At 41.5% G+C, this 22,229-nt stretch overlaps 1 protein-coding gene across 3 annotated transcripts in view; it reads right to left on the bottom strand.

Moving 5' to 3' along the window:
• Positions 1–12,046: 12,046 nt before the first annotated feature.
• LOC118102586 (chemokine-like protein TAFA-1) overlaps positions 12,047–22,229 on the bottom strand; it is a 115,662-nt gene continuing 105,479 nt past the window's right edge. The window contains exons 4-6 of one of the 3 annotated variants that reach the window (XR_007032356.1): positions 19,944–20,068; positions 18,593–18,684; positions 12,047–13,383 (exon numbers count right to left, since the gene is read on the bottom strand). Coding sequence is in view for 1 of the 3 variants with exons in the window: in XM_035148899.1 (XP_035004790.1) it covers positions 13,366–13,383; positions 19,944–20,068 (143 nt within the window). In the remaining 2 variants the exon portion in view is untranslated. Of the gene's footprint in view, positions 13,384–16,652; positions 17,461–18,592; positions 18,685–19,943; positions 20,069–22,229 lie in introns of those variants that run through there. The other 2 variants (XR_007032359.1, XM_035148899.1) reach the window with 2 other exon arrangements.

Genomic DNA, 22,229 nt, shown 5'->3' with positions numbered 1-22,229 from the left:
TCACATACATGAGATGCTGTATATGAAATGGATAAAGATCTGGTGTTGCTGTGCATAATACTTCCTGCCTATGACATCTTAATTAGCAGCATTTGCACTCGTTCACCACACTGAGCGTGTATGATAAAGTCCCCGAGTCACCAGAGTCTGCTGGGACTTAGTTCTAATGGCTGTTCACTATTTCTCATTCTGTGACTGGTTTCGCTGGAGGCCTTGAAGGGTTTGTTCCTCAAGTGCACAGGTCAGACCGTGACCCTGTCAAGTCTATATCACCTGGGGGATTTAACAGAGAGTGGGACTGGTGGTTTAGCATCGATGGAAGTACTCTGGAAGCCCCTGAGAGAGTGTGTATTGGTGTGGTGTGTGTGTTTAGCGTTTACACACTACTGGTCAGTTTTAGCAACATTGCTAACATTTTCCAGCATGTACAGTATTTAAATTTACAGGATTGAATATATCTGTGTTTCTGTTATTAAGGCACAGAACAAGTAGACCAATTTCTTGGACTCATTCAGCCGCCCAACACTCTTATGATTTTCTCTCTACATAAAAAAATCTGCTGTTCAGAAAGTTTGTTCCAACAATGTTGCAGAAGTTCCCATGTTTGTGTTGCGGGTACAAGGTGTTACAGTCTGGAGACTGTGCTGCTCTTCCATCATGTGAAGCTACGGTACTTTTCTTCCAATGTTTTGGGTTTCAGGATGAATTCTTGACCAACCTTCTTTTGTTACTGGTATTTTTCTCAACATTATGATGAAAATAAACAGTACTATACTTCCTGCAGGTCATTATTCCTTGGATAACCTGGGTGGAGTAACATAGTCTGCTCCGACAGTTTGTTTGTACAGACAGACAGTAAGAACCTGCATCAACGTTTCAGGCTTCTTTTACTTTATTCTTGCAGAAAAGCCTTTTTTCTATCAAAACTAGTAAACTTTTTTTAAACCTTGGGCAGTTAACCCATTTTTCATTTTAAGCCACATCCACAGTACTACATTTTCGTTTTAAAATGTATCAACTCTGCTACGGACATGCCTGGCGTCCACTCTACTCCGGAATTGTAGAGCCACTAAAACGGAGAAGATTGAAAACGCTGCTGGCCCCGCTTTAATTTGAAAACTCTCGGGCTGCAATCTAGTCTCGACGAGCAGAAACGGAGATGTTTGGAACAGTGACATGCACTCACAACTGCTGATACTGTTTCAGTCACGATGTAGCCTTTGCTGATTCATCAGGCTCCCATCACATGACCCTCTTCTCCTGGAAGAGAACAACCAGTATTAGCCTCTAGTGTAAAACACAACATAGATAATCATTTACAAGCGTTGCTGACCCTTTTGTCCTTGTTGTGCGATCTGCGCCAATTCTGAAAATAACCAACTGCTTCCTGTGTACACCAGCACACACATGCCCAATGTACATGAGAGCTCACATGATATGTGTTTTCAGGTGTAGATTAAAACTGATACAAAGCCAAAATGCTTGTGTGGACAATGCCGTAGTCGCATAGAACTCAAAATGTACTCGTATGGATGTAACCTTAGATGAATCCACACCTAATTTATGTGAAGGCATGGATGGGCATGCAGACAACACACACATTCTTCACTGTATCAAAAAACCGAAACAGCACCACATTCTGTGGCCTCTAAGATGACCTTAAAGTAAGTTAAAAACTGGAATATCTCTATCTATGTGGGGAGATATTGATTCAACATCCGTCGGTCAACATCTGTAAGGCCGAGGGATTGAATCCTATAATCGAACATCATATGCTTCCCAAAGATTGAATTTAGAGCTGTAGGACTGCATCATATTATACAGGCATTCCTATTACTATGTCTGCCTTCTGCAGGGGATAAACACAACAACAAACACTCCATCCCCCATCCACATCTCTCCACCTCCACCTCATAATATAAGAGAAATCAATTGGAATTCACCTGAGAAATGAATTACCTGCTGCGTGCAAAGCTCCTCTCCGCTTTTCATTCCGAATCACCTGAGAGGCCAAGAGGTGAACTGTGCCATTATATTACAATGGCAGCACAGCTATAGACAGGGGCCAACCCTCCTTTTATAAAAACCTAATCTCCATGCTTCTGAATGTCCTTTGATTGGTGACCTTTAGAGCTGCAGGGCAGGCTCCGTGTGACCTTGTAAGATGACTGCTCCACCCACCCTCTACTTGAATGGCTCAGTGATTAATGTCCTGCCCTCATCTTTTACTCTATTACTGCTTTAATCTGTCACATCGTGTTCTCCGCTTCTTAAAAAAGTTTGTGTAATGTCTGGAACGCCTTATCTCATTCTGGCCATCACTTGTTGCTTTATAAAGGTGCACCGTCCAATTATTCAGTGATAACAATAATGTAACTTCGAAGGCGCTGATTAAATTCCAGTCACTCCCCTGTCAGTGACTTTGTCACAAGGCTATCTATCCAAAGACTTCTTTAATCTGATCGCTTCATGTGGATCGCAAGTGGATTTTCGTGCCTCTCTGAGCCCCCGCTACTCATGTTTTATTAATGTCATATGCTGTCGAGTTGGGCTCTCCTAACTGACTTACCAAGTCATCCCTTTCCTTGTCACAAATCAAATTAGCCCAGGCTGTGATTAATCATCAGGCAGAGCACCCAGTGAAAGGGGGCTGACACCTTATTAATTTCCTTAATTACATCTTGTATTAGGTTTCAGAATCGTCCTGTCTAATTATCCTGCCTTTGACTCCCATCTCTTTCAACCTGGCTACACAAATTATTTGTGCAACCAGGGGTATTTAAATGGGTTTCATTTAATATAGGTGAGCGTGATTAATGTAATAAAGACGTGTGTGTGTGTGTGTGTATGTGTGTGCGTCAGGGACAGGCTTGAAAGTTGGGTCATGCACCATTTTACACACCAAGTGTGGAGTTGTGAAGTTTGGGTTTTAGCTGATTTTACACCAGGAATTATTTATCAGTGTAATCTCTGATTTTGCCATATTAAAGTGAATAAATTGTGGAAAATAAGAGCAGAAATATTCTTGTGTATCTTGTATATTTCACAAAGATTTAAATCAAAGGCTGCCTTGCTGTCAAGAAAAGAGGATAATTCATTTTAGGCTTAAGGTCTTTGCACATCGAGGGCGACGTGAATAAATGGAACAAAGGAGCGAATAATTCGGAGGCAAATTTCAACGCATCTGACGAGTCAGATTAAGTGCGATACGTTTTAGCGAATAAATAATATGGATTAAAAAAATCGCCCCTTGGGAGAAGAAAGATGGAATTAACATCAAGCAATGAATGATGATTCTTTTACTTAATAAATACAAAGACAGATGAAATACCTGTGTGCACCGAATAGCGATGAAGAGAGGGGAACTTGGTTCTGTTTCCAGCTTCAGGATGTATTTCTGAATGTCTGTCGGACAGTTTGAAAAACTGCTGCAACAGCTGGCACGGAGATGGTAGATTTTTCTTGAGACTTTAATTTGATGAAGGTGTTTGTAAACAGTACCAGCTGTGCATGTTTGGCTAATTCATTTTCTTCTCCAGGAGTTGTGTTGCCTGTTGCTTAATCCCAGTCGACTCTCATATATCTTTTAAAGTAATATAAAGTAAAACATGAAATGATGTGAAAGCTTGCATTGACTGGATGCAGGTACAAAATATATAAAATCTAAATATAACATGAGTATTAATAAAATAAAAGTGTACAAAAGCCTTTACGTTTCACTTTATCATCTTCACACTAATACAAAAACCATGTTCTTAAATGCACAACAGAATCTGTAAAGGGTTACTACACAATTTGTTTTATTTATCACGTTAATAAATATTACTTCTGCAGCAAAAAAAAAAAATTCAATCAGCCAAATGATCAACACAATTCATATGAGCTGGTGGATAGGCTCGCAGAGCTTTGCTGCCACTATCATTATTTGTGTTTAGAATGCAATTCTGAAGGAGCTGAAATTAGAAAAGAGAGATTATGTGGCTGAGTGCACACGCTGCCTATGAATCATAGGAGAAGGACTGTGCTGGTTAATCGATGACACAGTCCAGGCATTCCTTTACCACGTTGTTCATATATAGGGAGCGATTTTAAATAGTTTAGCTCGGAGCACTTGAGGAAAATGCACTGCCAGTGTTATATGAAATGAGAGCTGTGTCTTGGGGAGTCCCTGAATGGGCCTGCAGTGGACTGGGGATCACAGTTTCTCTGCAGGTGAACCTTTCACAGTAAGGCTTTGATATTCATGTGAACCACATATACCTGCTGGAATTAATGAAGCATGGTTGTCCCTGCTGTTGTACTTATCAACAAAATGTAGGCTACATTGTAGACAATTAGTAGCATCACATCAGGGGTAATTTGAAGCAGTCACTGTGCAAGTCATCAGTCAGAGTTGAAAGGTGCACACCACTGGCAATCAAAGGCCATGTTTTAAGCCTAAATGTCCACCGGAAGTAGCTAAGCTAGTGGACTATAAGCTACATGATGGGGTGTCAGAGGGTCTGTGAATGCACCTCGTAGGAAGAAAAACATGGGGTTAAGGACACTGTTTTGAGTCGAATTTGAATGTCGGGGCTTGCAGACACTTGGATGACACCACACGAGCAGTATGGAGGCATGTTGTGTTTTTTCTGTTGTTTTATTACGTCTGAAGTCTCGGTCACTTGTCAATCAAACAATCAAATATATCGAATTCGGCTGCTACAAAGTTTACCCCTGAGACTCCAGTGTTTTGTTAACCCAAACACTTCAGCCACCCCTCCATCGGCTTGGTGGTGGATAGATAATGAGTGAATTGTCATATTTCAGTAAACTATACTTTTAATGCAACACCGGTCAAGAGCATCACTTAACTTGAGTAGAGACTGTGCATTATTATGACAGACACACACAGTTATTATGAGTAGCCTATACTACATTATAAATGGTCTGAATTTATATATTCACATTCATACAGTGCATCTATTAGCAGCACTTTTTTTTCTATAAGGGGCAATTCAGGCTTCAGTATCTTGCCCAAGGACACTTCGGCATGCAGATGGGGAAGAATGGGATTGAACTGACGACCTTCTGGTTGGAGGACGACCGCTCAGCCACAGCCGTCTATTATATGCCTTTCAGTCTTTCATTTTCTGATCTACGTCCAAATCTGGTAGAGATTTTGGACGTTTATCTGGTAGAGCAGGATACAATGTAAAGTTAACTTTGAGATAGCTAGCAGAAGCTAATACAGAAAATTATCAGTACATTTTAGGAGGCTGGTGGTCTGTTGTGAAATAGGCTGCTGTAAGTACTAGTACTGTAAGTGAAAGTATTATTACCTCTGCTCAGGTTAAGTTTTTCCTCGTGCCTGTTTGTTGTTTTGTTTGTTTGTTTGTTTGTGTGTTTATTTATTTGTGAGCAGAATTAAACAAAAAGTGATGTTTTATAAAGACATAATGTTTGGATCTGGATGTAAAAAAAATCTAGCATATTTATGGTGTTGAGATCTATGAGTTTGTATAATTCTCCATGTATTATTCTATTATAGGACCTGGACAGACCTGTAGGAGTGTTTGGCCATGGTGAAGGTATATGCTCTACTGAGTTCCATTGTACTATATTCTATATTAGATAAGAAAACCCCTCATAGATCCATAAGGTACAAAGAGTGCTCAGGGCACTGTTTATAAAGAATCCTGGAGGATAAGCCTGGCTTCTTCTACGACCATGTGTTTCCCAGAGTTATATTTGTTCAGGCATCATGACCATTTTGAATTTATGTCAACCAGATTTCCTACACTCGTCACATAGTGTGTCAAAGCTGTGACCATAAAGGCTCGTCATGCACGACATCATGCTGCAATCCTCCAAACTGTCATTCACTTTGACATCAAACAGAATAGCGTGAGAGCCTATCACATAATATTGGTTATGTAGACTAATTATAATGGGCTGTTTTTATGCATGTGAACATGTCAGAAAAAGGAGTGGGTTATGTATGGAGCTGCTGCAACACGATTTAATGACATCTACAATTTCCAGTTCTTAGGGAAAACAGTACAGTGCACATCAGCACGTTTCTAACACTGGGTTTTTTTTTTTGCATGGTCTGTCGGTCTGTCTGTTTGCAAATAAAAGCCTGACAAATAAAATACATTGTGTTGATGGCTCAGGCAGTTGCATCTCACTTCCAATGTGGATCAATGGTCATCGCCTTGAGACAGAGACACCATTCCATTTGGGTTGATAGCTTGGGGGAAAACAAGGAGGAGCAGGTAATACGAAATAGAAATAGTCTGGATAGTCATACGCGGGCACTGTCATGGGAATAACATCCAAATTGATTTCTGCACCATGCCCATGTTAACATTCCACTCTAGCAGCGAGGTTTGCTATACTGCTTAGATAAAGGAAAGCACTCTGCCCTATCGCGTGCTTGTGTGTCTGTATGCTTGTTGCTAGGTTATGGTGATTTGCCAAAACAGTGTTTGTGAGCATGCAGTTGGGGCCGGGAGCACATTATGGTAATTCACAGTAAATTCTGCTACGATAGCCTCAACAAGACTTGCGAAATGACAACAGGTCACACACAATTGTCTCTACAGCTCATGCAGGGAACGCCAGCTTGTGTTCATGGCACCGTACAGGGTGAAGCGTGGCACTTAGATTTCACCTGCCTGAGTGAGATGATAGCATTGAATCTAAATGAGGCGTGCCTGGCCCTCCGAGGCGGCTCTGTCTTCTCCAGGTCCCAAAAAACTGTCCTTCACGATCCCCACTCGCCCTTGTGCCTCTCATTTGCATACCAGAGAACGAGGCAGCTCATTGGCTGTTCCAGTGCTCCCTGTGTCTGCGTGGACTCTCTCCATGTTCTTTAACTTCCTCCCACAGTCCAAACACATGCAGATTTGTGTTAGGTTAACTGAGACTTTAAATTGACCGTAGTTGTTAATGTGAGTGTGAATGGTCGTGATATACTGGCGACCTGCTATAAACCATGTCTTCAGACTCCGCTCCCTGACTCTGAGATTAGCAGCAAATTCTGACACATAACAAATACATTTACCAAAGATTTTTTTAGATGTCAGTGCGTGTTTTCCTGTTCTATGCTGTTGTACTGTATTGTGTTTTCTTCTGTTATTTTAGTACATTTTCAATCATATGAAACTCAAAGTCTTTTATGAATTGATGCGATTGTGGTTTCCTGCTCGGAGGTTCATGACAGACAGTGATTCACTATCAAAGGCAACAATGAAAAGGACTTTTATTATGAAGTCCTTGAAGTATGATGTGGAGCCGACACAGACGTGACTGCACAAAGACATTCATCTTGAAAATGTGTGTGTGAAGAAGGGGACAGTTCTGAAATGTGTGTTTTTACATATTGTACTAATATGGACTTGGTTGACAACACACTGTATCACTGCAAACAAAGAGGCTTTTTTTATATTCCCCTTTAATTCAGATTGCCGTTGGGATTAATGAAGCTAAACATAAATTCAATTCAAGACCTTCATTCACAATTCTCTCTCACTCTCCTCGCCACTTCTAATCAGCTGGCTGCTCGATGTTTACGGTAGTCCAAACTGATTTTGCCACGATTTCAATCAGCCAATCTTGTCATTGCTGTCAAATTTACTATGTGTACTCGTGTCTGTCGCTGTCAGCTGTCACCTCCCGTCTCCACAGCCATTGCCCAGGTCAAGCTCAGCGTAGTCCATTAATCTCATCTCATTCACATCCTCAACATTTCCTGGATCCCATCAACCAGCACTTGTGTCTAGACCCTGGGGGGGTTCCTATACAATGCGTACACGCCCCCTTTCAATCTTGATGACATCACAGGGGTTTAGGCTCCAAATAGACTCATTGATACCACATCACTGTTTCAGTAAAAACAGTCAGACAAAAACAGCTTCTTCTCACAGACAATGAGACTAACTATTTGCACAATAATCTACCTTTAGTTGATTATGCCTATGATTATCTTTTTTCAATATTTTATACATATATTTTTATTTATATTATTTTTTAAATTATCGCTCACTGGTTTTTAAAAACTGCTGCTTTGTTTGTACTGTCTTTTCACGATTTGTATGTGCACACAGGTCCTAAGAAACGCAATTTTGTTCCACTGTATGTTTTACAGTTATGGCTGGAATGACAGAAATAAACTTGAAACTTGAAAATTGATTTCTTATTGTGCATGGCAATACATTGTGTTCATGATCTTGATAGAAACACAGTAGAAATGTTAGAAGTTTAAAGTAATTCAGTGCTTACCACTGTTATGAAGGGAGAGTGCAGGGTTCAAGTTCATCATTGTGCTGGGGATCTTTTGTTAGTTTGCATGTCCTCTCTAGTCTGCATTGTTGTTGTTTTTAGCCGCTGTACTTCCCTCGGTAAAAAGACCTGCAGGTTAGGTGAACTGTGAACTAAATTGATATCTTGCAGCCTTGCAGATTCTCCCAGTCACTGGAACCACTGGGTCAGTCATGCGTTGAGCCTTTCTGAGCTGTAAAGGGTAAAGGTCATATATATACATACTATAAATATGTATGTACTTATAGCTTGGTCTCATGTAATAAACTGAATTGCTGGTGTAGAGTAGACATCCTCCAATTGAAGATAATTTAAAATTAGGATTCAACTTGAATGTATCATTCTCATTTAAAAAATGTAAAAACTTTGGATTGAGAAACAAAGGCAGAACAACAGGGACTGAAAGAGAAAGATTGCCCAAACCCAGTGACATAGCAAAACTTTTCGGTCATTGTGTAGGCAAGAAAAATGCTCTAGTTATCCTCTCTTAGGTCCAAACTTTGGCGAAGTTCACTGCAGCATACTGTGTGTGTGGGCAGGTTTGGACTGACGCTACACTGCTTTGTTTCTGGCAGGCAGCCTGAAGGCCAGGCTGCTGTTCCAACTCTCCATACAAACCTGGTCTGACAATATGAAATTTCATCTGACCTCCACTCCCAAAAAATCCTAGTTTATAGTTATAATACACATTATATACTTTTGTTCAAATATACCCACAGAAAATAGTGTTTTACCCAAATAAAACATATTCATTCATATTAATTCACACACATTTCGAAAGAATAATATGTGACTGATAGATGGATAAATCAAGAAATATATAAAAGCATTAACACATTGCATGATCAGACCGTAAAAAAAAAAAGAAGATGCAATGCAATGCAATATTAGCACTCAAAGGTGTTTGTCATTGCTTTCTCTTTTCTGCTCAGTCAGTATACAGGTATAGGCTTTGTAGAAAACACATACTTCTTTTTTTTTGTAAAAGAGAGATTTTTAGTTGTGATGTTGTGTTATACGCCTGCAAGGTGGGTAAGGTGTTTTTATTCCCTTGTGATAGTCCCAGCAGAGTGTTCACACCATCTGTAGTGACCACAGAGGACCCTGCATCCTCTCTGCACCATGAAAAGGTCATCAAAACATCTGATTTGAAGTATTTCTCTACATTTCTGTATTATTATACAGTATTTTCTTGTCCAGTTGGAGACCTAAGCTAAACCTATGCAACTTCTCGTACACTCCCCTCAGAAATTGAAGAATATATTATCTCCTTTCTCTACCTGATCCCCCTCTTTTCCTAATCGAACTCTTGGTCACTCATCCTCAAGTGGCAAACAACTGAGAGTGAGTGAGTCGATGTCAGAGCGGCTGTGTGGAGACACTGCTGTGAAAAATGCTCCCTGTTAAATGGGAAAGTGTGAAGTCTGAATTCTCTCTCTGGGGAGGCTGGTGTGTGTGACGACATCGGTGCCCCTGGTGGGACAAGACCCGTCGTGCTCAACACTCGCGCGCTCACGTTTATGATGATGGATCTGGTGGTTTGACCCTGTGCAAGTTGCTGCGTTTTGGTTTGAAACGGGACAGGGGGAAATAAGGTGAGCAAAAAACAGTAAAGCAGCAGTGAAATCAATTATCATTATGGCAGCGGCTGACAATCACAGACTGGCAAGTCATTTGGCTGACAAGTGTGTTGGTGGTTGGCGGGCATGGTGCAGTGTCATGGGACTAAGACAGTGATGTATTGTGTACCCATCAGAGTGTTCATTTGTTACAAATAATGGCGTTTGCAGCAGGCCACTGGTGGGTTTCACTTTACACTGTTGTTTGCAGTTTTGACCTTGTTTAGCTGCACAAATGTAGCTGCGGGCGTCTTCGTATCAACTTTCTTATCTCTGTGGTGAAGCCTTGGAACTGGCTCGTTGTGATGTTGCGGATACTGATTATAATTACATGTAATTTTGCCATTTCCAGTGTCCACTGATTAAAAGAGAATTAATCAAGAATCCACCCGAACAAAAGACTGTCTGATATCAAGAACGCCTGAAGTCACTGAACGGCTATCATTGAGACCAAGTGGTAGTGTCATTGATGATTTACTGACGCTCTCAGTTGTCCAGCTCCGGTGGATGTTCATTGTAAAGGCAACACTCACTGTGACTCATGCCAGTAATGACTGTAATTATAGACCGCAAAGCCCCCACAGGTAAGGAGTGTGCCCTTTCTGCAAATTATAGGTTGCTGTGCAAAATGATTAAAGAATATGGATGTGATAAAGTGCAGGGAATGGAAGTGCTTGTCAAAGAGCAGAGGGGGCCACTACTAAAAGCTCCTAAAAGCAACCAAGCATTTAACTCCCATGCGGGGCAAAAGTTTTTTGCTTACCCTTGGAAGTTACTAATGCAAGTTTTCTACACAACACTGTCCAATATTTGGTGGACGCGTCTTGGTTGTATGAAAGAGGTTGTCCTTGCTGTCAGGCGTTGATTAGCCATCCAGCGTGATGTGGACATGGCTGTCTCTGTGTCTCGGTGGGAGGTTGGCAGGACTTGATGGATGTCTCTCTTCTGAGATTGCACAGCACCGCGGAGAGGGAGGAGGACGCAGCCCCTGTTATCTATTCATGCTGTGTTCCTTTCTGCTCGGCCTAAAATGGCGCAGGACCTCCCTCCACAGCACGACTCCATCATTTCTGGATAGAGCTAAAGGAGTGCATAAAGGAGAATAAGAAAAAGCACCTCTTACGTTTCTGATCCCCAAGCACCTTTTAGGCAAAAAATCCACTTAGAACTTGCATAAGCAGGGAGGACGAAATCCCTTGATTCTCAGCAGAAGCACTGAATTTGAGGATAATCTTCAGAATACGTCATTGCGGGACGCCTGTCTCCCAGATTCTGCGGATCCTCTCTAAAAATACACACATACGCATTGTAAAACAGACAAATGCACACGTACGCTCACTTGTTTTCGAAGCGCGAGAGAAAAGCAGGAAGAGACACACCCATGCATAAACACAAACTGTGTATGCAAAAGATGTATCTTTCATTTTCTCGCTCATTTTCCTTTGCACAAGCTCAGTAACACTGGAAGACATTGGATTCTATTAGATATGAGAAAACAAAGGAGGGAGCGGATCATTGAAGGGGAAAAAACATGTTCTTGCTCTCTCTCGTTCCGTTCGCATATTCCTTCATGATTCTGGCAAGACCATTGGGAGATTGATGTGTCTGTCTTTTTCATACCTTCTGTGACTGCTCAGTGAGGCCCTGGGCTCCATGAAACTAGCCAAATTCCAAAATGATGAATGTACACTGGTGCCTCCGCTGGGAGAAGAGACAAATCTCATATCAGTCGAGAGAGGAGGCTGATATTGAAAATCATCTGGAATTTCGCCTGGCACGATATTGGAAATCTTTATTCTAATTGCATGAATGAATTGAATGTGCTCTTCTGATAAATCCACTCTGCCACCAAGGGAATTGTGTAAATGAAGCATCACAGATTTGTTTGTGTGTTTACTGCATGTGTGTGTGTTTGACTGCCCTTAAGTCATTTTCATACTCGCCTTGTGCCGTTGTTGATTGCTTGTGTACTCAAGCAAAAACTCTGTTCACAGTGTTAACATATCATATAAATGAAACTCTAGACAAGATCTTCCACCCACATATTACAACATATCAAATAGTGATAAGAGGAACATTTTTCAAAATATTGGCTACCACGTGAAGGAATGGGAGACAGCATATCAGTATAGAAAACCATATTTATTTCTCATAAGGCTGTCCTGTAATGTACTTATATCTACTGGGGGATAACTGCATGTTTCTCCATTGTGACTAATACTTTCTCTCTGTCATTTGGAATAAATCATTTCTCTCTGGTGTGGGAGAGCGAGATCTACACGACAAACACAATAAAGCAGCCGTCCACGACCGCTCTCCACGGGCAGAAACTGACGCTAACTGTCCGATTACGGTCCCAGTTTTTCTGATGCTGTTCTACGTCCCTGCTGGATCTGAGTGGAAAGCTCAGGGGCTGTTGTTGTCGGGGCTGCTTTCTTTATTGAGGCAGTTCTATACAGTGTTTTCCTCGTCTTTAAAGAAACTACAAGCATTTTCTGGCTTCACCAACAGTGTTGCTGAATGACAAAAGTGAACAATACTTATTTTCATGATTCCAATGAGGCTGTTTCCAATGCAAGCAAACACAACACTGTATTGGGACAAGAGCCTCTGGAGTATATATTCAGGGTCTGATCGATACCCGGAGCTCTTAATCATCTTCAGCTTCTTGGATCTGTCATCTAATATGTAATGTATTTATATATGTATATATACACAAATTATCTTACATACAAAGAAAAGAGGTGCTCATGAATTTACACTGGGCATGCCCACCGATCAACGTCAAATGTCCATCCAGGAGTTTGAAGGTGAGGCCATGAGGGAAGCTCAGGCCTCCGAAAGATTCTTCTTTAACCCGTCATAGGCTGCTAGTGGTCGTGTTCACTGAAAATCCAGTACATGACTCTCCTCTGTGTCCTCACAGCAAAGCCATCCTGCTGAAGCGGTGAGTCCAATACAAACACCTTCCACGCAGAAAGAAAAGGATATCAGGGTAATTTCTCTCCTACAGTTCTGTGGATTCCCATGTTCAGGTCCATGTAAGCCCCTCAACCCATTTACCTTCAGGCAGGCTGCGCAAATGTCTTCAAATAATGTTTTAACAACCTCTAAATAACCCCCGCTAAGCTGCTTCAGTTTTCGAGGGCGAGACAGAGAGCAGGGGAAACAGAGAGCAGGAGTATGTCGGAAACTGGCCACAGCTGTGCGGAAGAGGAGAGTCACCAACATGGGGCTCATTGATCAAACAGGGGATTAGTCTGGTTTCAAATCCTTGGCACCACACGAGCAAAGCTGTTTATCTGGGTGGATATCCTTTTTGTGGTCCCAGGTAATCCAGTCAGTAGCAGTGGATGTAATAGTTTCAGTGCGTTCGGTGGGAAGAGAAAGGGGTAGGTGAGGGGAAGAGCCTGGCACGCAGCCCTGCAATAGGAGCTCTCTGTTAGGTCCTGGGATGAATCTGCAACACAGAGGAGGGAGAAGAGAGGAGAGAAAACACACATACACTTAGACAGAACAAAGGCATACAAGTAAGCGAGGATTAGACCCCGAAGAATTTCTCGGTTTGCATGTCTCAAAAACAAGGGGGGAGTCTTTTGAACTGTGGAGGCTTTGTACAGCCCCCGTCTCACCTCCTGGTTCCTGCTCCTCCTAAAAAACAGACAGCTCAGACGAGCAGAAAAATAAAAACTCCGAAATTGGAAGTGTGTTCAAGTGCACTGGAATATGTCAGGCAAACAATATATACAAAAGGAAATAAAACCCAGATGTGTTTCCATGCTGTGTATGTCTCATCTCAGACCATCTCTAGCCTTGTTAAATGGGATCGAGGCCCCCGCTGTCGATCGCATTTGAGTCTGAGCTGTCTCTCTCCGTGACTCTAGTTCAGGGACATTTATTCAACCTCAGTTGCAGACCTGGACACATTTCAATGGTACATTGTGCAACTTTGAGACTGCTATTGAATATCCTGCTTTTCACAATCCTTCTCAACCTGAAGCTCAATAAAAAAATCAGTGTGGATGATGTCTGTGACAGTTAAAGCAGCTGAGTTATTTGCCCTCATATGATGTCTCCACAGCAAAAGCCTGTAAATGTTTGCCGGAGTTTTTCTTTAACTTCATTTTTTATCACATTTTCTAGTTATTCCGCTGCTTTGAGATTTTTACAGTGAATAAATCTGTAGTCGTCTGGTCACCGTGGAGCCAATTAGAAATCCCATAATCCTGTTCAACAAGAAATACAGCTGTGACATTTCCTGCACGCTTGGCAGGTGGTAGCCAGGTGTGTGGATTTGATTGTGGAGGGTGCTGTTGGGAAGCTGTAGCACATAGAGAGTCTTAGCGCTCCGCTATGTTGGAAATGCTGGCAGGAGAGCCAAATGATTTTATTAACCTTTTTTTTTCCTGTGGATTGTGTGCACCTGTACTCACCCACTGCACTGTGTGTTATTTTGGGAAAATGCTTCAGAGAACAAATAGAGAAGCAGTGGGACTCGCAGGTATTATAATGTGGGTTTAATTTAACATTAAAAAAACAGAAAACATATGCACTGTAGTTATATTGTTGGTTGGATGCATTAGATTTGTCATAATAATTTAATAGTAATAATAATGTAGTTGATTTAATTACATGTCAAAGTCGTTTTTGAATCATTAACTATTTTCAACCAATATAAAAAATTAACTTTGAATTGTGTTATTTGCAGCTTAGACTGTTTTTCTTCATCACAATGGGTATGTTTCCATTTCTGTTAAGATAAGGTGCTCACTTGAATTATTTAAAACTAGTGCAGTGTCCATTTAAACCTGCCTGTTTGGAGTAGGCAGTTCTCTTGTCCTGTGTTAAGGCTCCGCAGCAGCTTCTTCCTTTTCATTAGTGAGTCCTCCTCGAACAGTTCTTGACCTTCTAAAATTGAATTGAAAATTCTAAAATGTACTGCCACTTTTTATTGTTTGCGTGCTGAAGGTTGTTTGCCGATCTTTTTTATTAACAGTCTATGATGTAAGTGAAGTTAGAAGACTTTGTGTTCATCCTACCTGGTTTATTTGCAACAAGGATTTTATGGTCAATGTTTTTCAAATGAAATTGTTCACATTTGTTAAATATAAGTCATTTACTTAACTGCTGTTATTGTTTCATACATTGCAAGGACACAATCTTCAGACCCAAGATCACACCTCTTCAAAATTTATGAAAATCTATGAATGTTGTTATGGTGGAGATCAGCACCCGTTACAGGTCATTATGTCTGTGTCTCAGTCTGATACGGTGAAATAAAATAAATAATTTATCAACATTTTTGAAATTTTGATGCAGTTTGACCCAGTTGCCAACCACTGATGTAGTTTATCTGTGGATGTAGAAGACATGTTCAACTTGGTCCACAGACTGTTAGCCAGTACCCTGCCCCCACTGACTCCTGCAGAGCACTGGTCAACTGTCTGTTCAATATTTAATATTTAATGAATAGCCTGTCCAAATCATACGAGTGTGAACTCAATTAGTTGAATGGTTGAATGGTTCAAGAGAAATGCGTCCACATACATACAGAGACGTTTGTGCAATAAGTAGGTAATTATTTGCTTGAACTCTTTCTCAAAATCAAAATGGGAATGTTTCCATTTCAGTTTTTTATAAGGTACTTAGTTGATTAATGCAAATATCCTTTGTATTTTGATAGAGATCCAGATCCAGATGAACAATATCTTTTACTAAAATAACATATTTGCACTATTGCGCAGCTGTCTCTCAGTTTTGTGCTTCAGTTTGTCTGAGGACACTGCTGCTAGAAGGTTTCTGACACAAGGGAGGCATCACTGAAAAAAGAACTCATTGGCTGCAAGAAAGTTATTTGTTTAAGATCTAATATCATATGACCTGTCAGCTCCTTGAAAAGGAAACACTATTGATATCCTCTAGGTTGCTGACGATATCATTCCTATTAAACCAGTTGCCCTGCCGTGGTTCCTCTGTGAGCTTCAAAATCTCAGATTTAACACATTGATTTCTCCTCCATGTCGTGTCACAGCGTCTCTCCATGTTTTTTATCTCGTGATCTTTAAACAAAGTAATCCTCTGGGCTCATCCGTCCAGCATTTGCATCTGTGTCATCTACTGTATGACGAAACATCAAAATGATGGCGCGGAGAATGACCTCTGCCAGAAAAAGAGCAGTAACAGGTTACACATTACAGCTCGCTTGCTATACCTCCGACACAATCCACCAGAGGTTTGTTAGCGAGAGAAGAGGGGTTTTATGCAAATGCTGTCATTTCAACCCACGTGCATGTGAGTGTGTGTGACTAAAAGTGTCCTCTGTTCTTTTTTTGTCCTCTGTCTCTTCAAATGAACAGTGCAGCAGGTAGGAGCGGATCGCTCTAGGATTTCCTGCCTATCCCGTCGATGCTGGCAACTAAGCCTTCTGCATTCTAATTTGCTGGCCGCATTAAATTGCAATTTACTCAGACTTCGGTTAGTAAAAGGAGCCAAGGACGACTGCCTTAGCTAAAGAATTTAGTGCAAACACAGCCTAGCCTTTCCCACCTCACTCGTTTAGAGCTGAGCAAATCAATCATGCCGCCTGAGAAACCCTTTCAAACAGCACTAAAGAGCACCCACTAAAAACAGAAGACTCCAGACAACAAAATACACCAAGATCCATTTAATGTGACATTGACAATGGAAAGAGCAAAGAAAGGAAAACAAGTATAAATTAATTAGTAGCTCCTGGAATGAACTCGTCCACATTAAACCTGTATAAAAATGCCATGAGGATGACAACCCGGCCGGTCTGTGCAGCCACCTGTCAGCTCACACTTTTAAAATAAACAAGCAATTTATCCCCGATGACACACTGTTTGCCATATGTGTATGATTTTATGGGAGTCTTCATGATGTCATTATACAGGAGTGAAGGAGGAGGAGGGGTGATGGTGAAGATGCGGCATGGCCGGCGTTCACATTGGATTTGACAAATCAAGATGGGGATGGGTCTGCTGGCAGGTCACTTTTGCTCTGAAACGGTCTCACAGACGGGCCACATCTTGTCAGAGTGTGTTATCTTGTGACGACTGTATGTCAGTGTTTATGCTGCAGTGTGAAATCACTTAAAAAAGGCCATTAAAATTGATTTAATGCTGATGAGGGCTGTATTATGCATGTACAGTATGATGCTCTTGCCTTATTACTGGTGACATGTTCATATTCACTCTAGCACGGTAATAGTGAGGTTATCAAATGAACGAAATTCTTTTTCACAATCATGAGAAACAGGGACGAGAACGAGTGGGAGGAAAGATGTTCTCAATGTTTTCATTGCAGCCTCCCTCATTCTGCCTGTCGCTCTTAAGGTGTATAATTGTTTGGAGGGAGCAGAAAGGGATTGATCTATTTAGCCAGTGGAGCGAGTAATGCAGATCTATGGTGGGCGAGTGTTTTGGAAGGTGCTCCCCAGCCTCGCTCTCACTGTGACTTCCTCAAACAAAAGGGCCTGCCTTGTCTGCTGCTACAGAACAGGCAATGAAGGGCTCCCTCTCTGAAAGACATAAAGAAAGAAAAGAAGAAACATGGGTGTCAGGGACTTGCTTTGCTCGGCTTCTTTACTTTTCATGCCAATTTTTCATGAAACACGATGATGAAGTCAGTGTGTGTGGGTGCACACGTGTGCGTGCCTGCCTCATTGTGCTTCACTGACACTTTTCAGAGCAAAATGAAAACCTGCAGGAAATAAAAAGGCTGCGAATAGGAAATAAAAGAAACAATGGCGTGTTGTGGGCTTGCTGTCTTGTGACAAATCAAATACAAATGAGGCAATTTGGCCTGAGAGGCAGGTGAATGAGGAATGTTGATTAAAAACAGAGAGCAGAGTGCAGGATAAAAGGCCTTTCATGTAGCCTGTGGGCTATGCTGTGTGCTGATAGCTGCCTCAACAAGAGCCTCAGAGGGGGATCAGGATATCAAGTGGACTCTGATAAGAAGCCACACAACCAAAATGGAAAAGACCTGCCCGGGGTTCTAGCGCACACATGTGAGCAAACACACACACGCACTTTTATAAATATCAAACCAATCGGACATGTGCGCGTGTACACAACTAGGAGCGAACACAGAGAGGAGCAAGTAGCATGTCACAGATTAGTGGCTAATGGGATTGGCAGACCGATGCAAGGCGCTGTAATCAAGCCCACACAGTGGCCGATAGCAAAGACAGGACATGGAACAAAGGAAGCAATGAAAGGCAGAGGGACTGATGGTGCCACTACACACTGATCACAGACTGCAAGGTTCTGCTGAGGGGTGGACCTGCTTCTCTGTGTGCATGTTTATTTAAACCACATTTTAGTGATATATATGACACAGATTATATGAAAAACGCAGCAACTTATTTCTTATTTATGCGCGCAGCCTGCGCTGGGTGATAAATATTTACAGTGGGTGGTGGTGCGTTCAGTATTTGTGTCACGCCTTCCTAATCATGCACAGCATGTAAACACACACTTGATTATTTTGCGCCGAGTATTTGGGTTAATGAGAAGTCATTGAACACGATTTGGTTCCATTCTACCCGACACTCAAGTGCATATACAGTGATGTGAGTGTGTGTGTGTGAGAGAAAGAGAGGCCGACACAGAAACAGAAACAAAGAACAGCTTAAGAAAAAGACTAACCTTTACAGAAGCAAGAATGCAGCTCAATTTCCGTGGACGCATCATCTGCATTTTGCTTCCAGAAGCTAAAAAGGGGAGTATGGCTGGGTGTTCTGCAAAGAGAGGGTCAAGAGATAAGGACGTGTGTGTTTTGGGTAGTAAAAGCAGCTTCAGGCCTTTGGCCCTCTTCAATTTTATTCATAGATATGCATTAATGCTTTTTCGCCATCTATGTGAAAACATTTACAATCTTTCACAATATAATAATTTGTGCCCAGGTATTTAAAAAAACAATATTCAGCTAAAGTTTATTTATTTTAAAATTGTGCAATGGACTAAAGTGAGAATTAGAGATGCATTCTTTAAAGAAAACCAAATACTGCACCTTACCTTGACAGGCTGGAAAGCCCCATTCCATCAACTTCTTTCTGAAAGTTTTAAGCCTGTGGTGGCTGTGAGGGGGGGGCCCAGTGAAAGCTTTATGTCTATCTGCTGCCACATAAATCTGCAGAGCAACCTTGGGAAGCCCCGTGTGGTCTAACCTTCACTGGCTGTTCCCTGTTTCCCTACCATCACATTAGTCTCTGCTCCGATTCAAAGTCATTGTCACCGAGCGCTAAGAGAATACATGGGGCTGATGTGTGTGTGTGTGTGTGTAGGGGGGTCAAGCAGGTAGGGGAGGGGTGAGTCAATTAAATGAATACAAATCGGGTGATCAACCTGTCACAGAGTGCTGGACTGCTGGCTTCGAGGACTTAACTCCCTTCATTATTTTTGCATGCCGCATTTGGAGTCGATTTACAGAGCTGAAAGGCAGCGCAGAAGCAAAGTGGCTGTTAACTTTATCTCTGAGAGGAGGGCAGCCCGAGGCAGAGCCCACCTGTTTGTTTACTTCCTGCTTTATGCTTGTTCTCCACCACTACTGGGCCCTTACACTGGTTACTCACATCAAACTGAATCCAACTCGTTAAACAGAGGGTTTTTCTCTGTACGGTATAATTGTAAGTGTGCCCATCCTTTTCACCCACAGGTTTGACACTGTGCATGTTTGATTGTTCAGTGACTAAAGATTAATTAGAAGTGAAGCAGGCAGTTTGCAGAGAAGCCTTGTTAAAGCATCCAAGTGTCCAAACAGATTCTTGTTATTTCTTTGTGACTTTCTTTGTTTAAGTCGAAGAAGGAGAAGGTTGAATTGTAAATCTAAAGTCATGTACTTACTGAAAATGGTGCGAGTGTGTACATGTAGATATGTTAGCGTACTTAAGGATCAGTTAGAATATACACATACAGCACAGGTATGTATTGTATATGTATTTCTGCATCTGTGCACTGTGGGTGTGTGTGTGCGCGTAGAGAACGCGTGAGGCCTCACCCTCGTGGTCTTGATTTTGTTCCCAGAGGAGCACATCCATCCAGAGTTGTCAGGCAGAGTCTTGCACTCTTCTCCCTCCAGACACGGTTCCATCTCACACCACCATTTCCCAATTACAATGGACGCTGGGGAAGGTGAGCACAGACATGCAAAGGAACAGGTTGGTATTTCACAGAGACAACTGTGAACATATATACAGTATATACTCAGAACAGATGCTGGTGCAAAAAAAAAACAATTTGACTTCAATGTGCAAAAGTAAAAAATAATAGTGTAAAATAAAACAAAAACACAAGGAAGAACCATAATTTATAATGTAGGTGGAATCATCACAAAAAGTCAATCAAATGCTGATGCCTCCCACATAAACATATTTTGTGTTCATATTCTACACAGGCGAACTAACTATATACACACATGGGCGAGTGTCTAAATGAATGTTTTCCCTTCTCTTCTGCCTCAGAGCAGTCGTATCATTGCTGCACGGATACCTCCTCTGTTGACAATAATGTCTTAAACCAACAGAAATGAATCATTATTTAGTTTTTGATATAGCTACATTGCATGTACGAGCGCAATCTCATTTTTAATCAAAACTAATTGCCTCTCATTAACATCGACCGAATATTTCCTGCAGCTATCTGACAAAAACAAATATGTTCTCATCTTCTAATCAAGATCTCGCTCTCCCTCCCTCCCTCCCTCTCTCTCTCTCTTTCTATTGCTGCGTTTGTTTTTTAAGAGTTTGATGATACAAAAAAAATTCCTTTCATAATAGATGATCAACCTGGGCAAAGTAAATAAATGAAAAAAAAGCTTTGTTTGGTATATGTTTCTCTAATTAACTTTCCACAGTCCATATGTTCAATTAATCTCATGAAGAAAATATCCGCCCCTTTACCTTCACACCCAGTTGTTCTTGATTTGAGATGAACAAGTGTATTTATAACAATCAGCTCTAAAGCGCTGATGCAAAATTCGTTTTATATACTTTGATTTTAGTTTTCCCCTTTTGTTAAATCCAGATACATTGCAATGGAAACCTCTCAGATCAAATCATGGCAACAAATCTAAACCATGATGTTATAAAATTTGTCAGCATGTTGTGTATTTTCTTTTTTATTTGCAGTTTAAATCTCCGATCGGAATCTTTTTACTTCACTGACATAACGAAGATGTGAAGGTCAAATGATGGAGTCTAACTAGTAACCTGTAATTTCATTTTCCAAACCCATTTTTGAACCTTTGGGAAAAATATATTTTTTTCCCTCCAGCCAACTGTTGCCAAGGTTACTGGCCAACCACCAATCAATTGCGGATGTGAGCAACATGCCGTTTCAAACTGATGGAAGAAGACGGTTTAAGTGCCGTCCCACACACACAGTGCTATGGTTCTGTTTGAACGGACGCACGAACGCACAAACGCAACGCACGAACGCAGCGAACGCACAAACGCACAAACGCACAAACGCACTAACGCACTAACGCACGAACGCACGCACGAACGCACGCACGCACACACGCACGCACGCACACACACAGGTATTCCAGACAAAAGCTGGACACAGAGTTACACCCCACTGCTGTTCGCTGAACTTGCTGCATTTCCTGACTTCCTCCTTCGTTTTCCCCTCCATGAGCCCTGAGGATACTGAAAGCCAGAATGAGAGCATCCACTAACCAGCTGTGAACCTGCCCTTTGGCTTCCCCCATGGTTGTTTACCTTATCCACTAATTACCACATGTTGGTCCATCATCCACTGCACTCCTGCTCCCTTGCTTTTTCTCCCTCCATCGTCCCCCACGGGCTATTGTTAACCATGTTTACATTCAGCTGCTTCTCAGGTGCAACACCATAACTATGCAGGAAGTCATGCAGGAAGAGACAAATTATGACTTGGCTGGAGTACATTTGCTAAACTAGTTCTATCGAGTGCTCTCTGCTCAGCCTCTTCCCTTCGCTGCAGAGAGTGAGAAGACTTTTTCCATCAGATCACAAACTGAGTGCGATTTATTTTCAACATTTATTTGTTTTATTATTTTATTTATTTTGTGAAAACAGAAGTCCACTAGAAATTGAAAAAGGTGCAAACCAGAGATACCTGCAAACCAGAGAGTCCTGACACATGTGCATATACAGTATATATTATTCCCTCTTCCAAGGAGTTTATGTTTCACTGGCGTTTGTTTGTTTGTCTGTTCGTTAGCAGGATTACTCAAAAACTACACTCAAACTATTTTTGTGAAATTGTGTGGATGGCTGTGAAATAATCCAAAGGGGAAACG

The sequence above is a fragment of the Hippoglossus stenolepis genome, chromosome 3 (genome assembly GCF_022539355.2).
Source record: "Hippoglossus stenolepis isolate QCI-W04-F060 chromosome 3, HSTE1.2, whole genome shotgun sequence".
NCBI classification, from domain to species: domain Eukaryota; kingdom Metazoa; phylum Chordata; class Actinopteri; order Pleuronectiformes; family Pleuronectidae; genus Hippoglossus; species Hippoglossus stenolepis.
The sequence above is the reverse complement of the archived record's forward strand: the minus strand, read 5'-3'. Positions and strand labels throughout refer to the sequence as shown.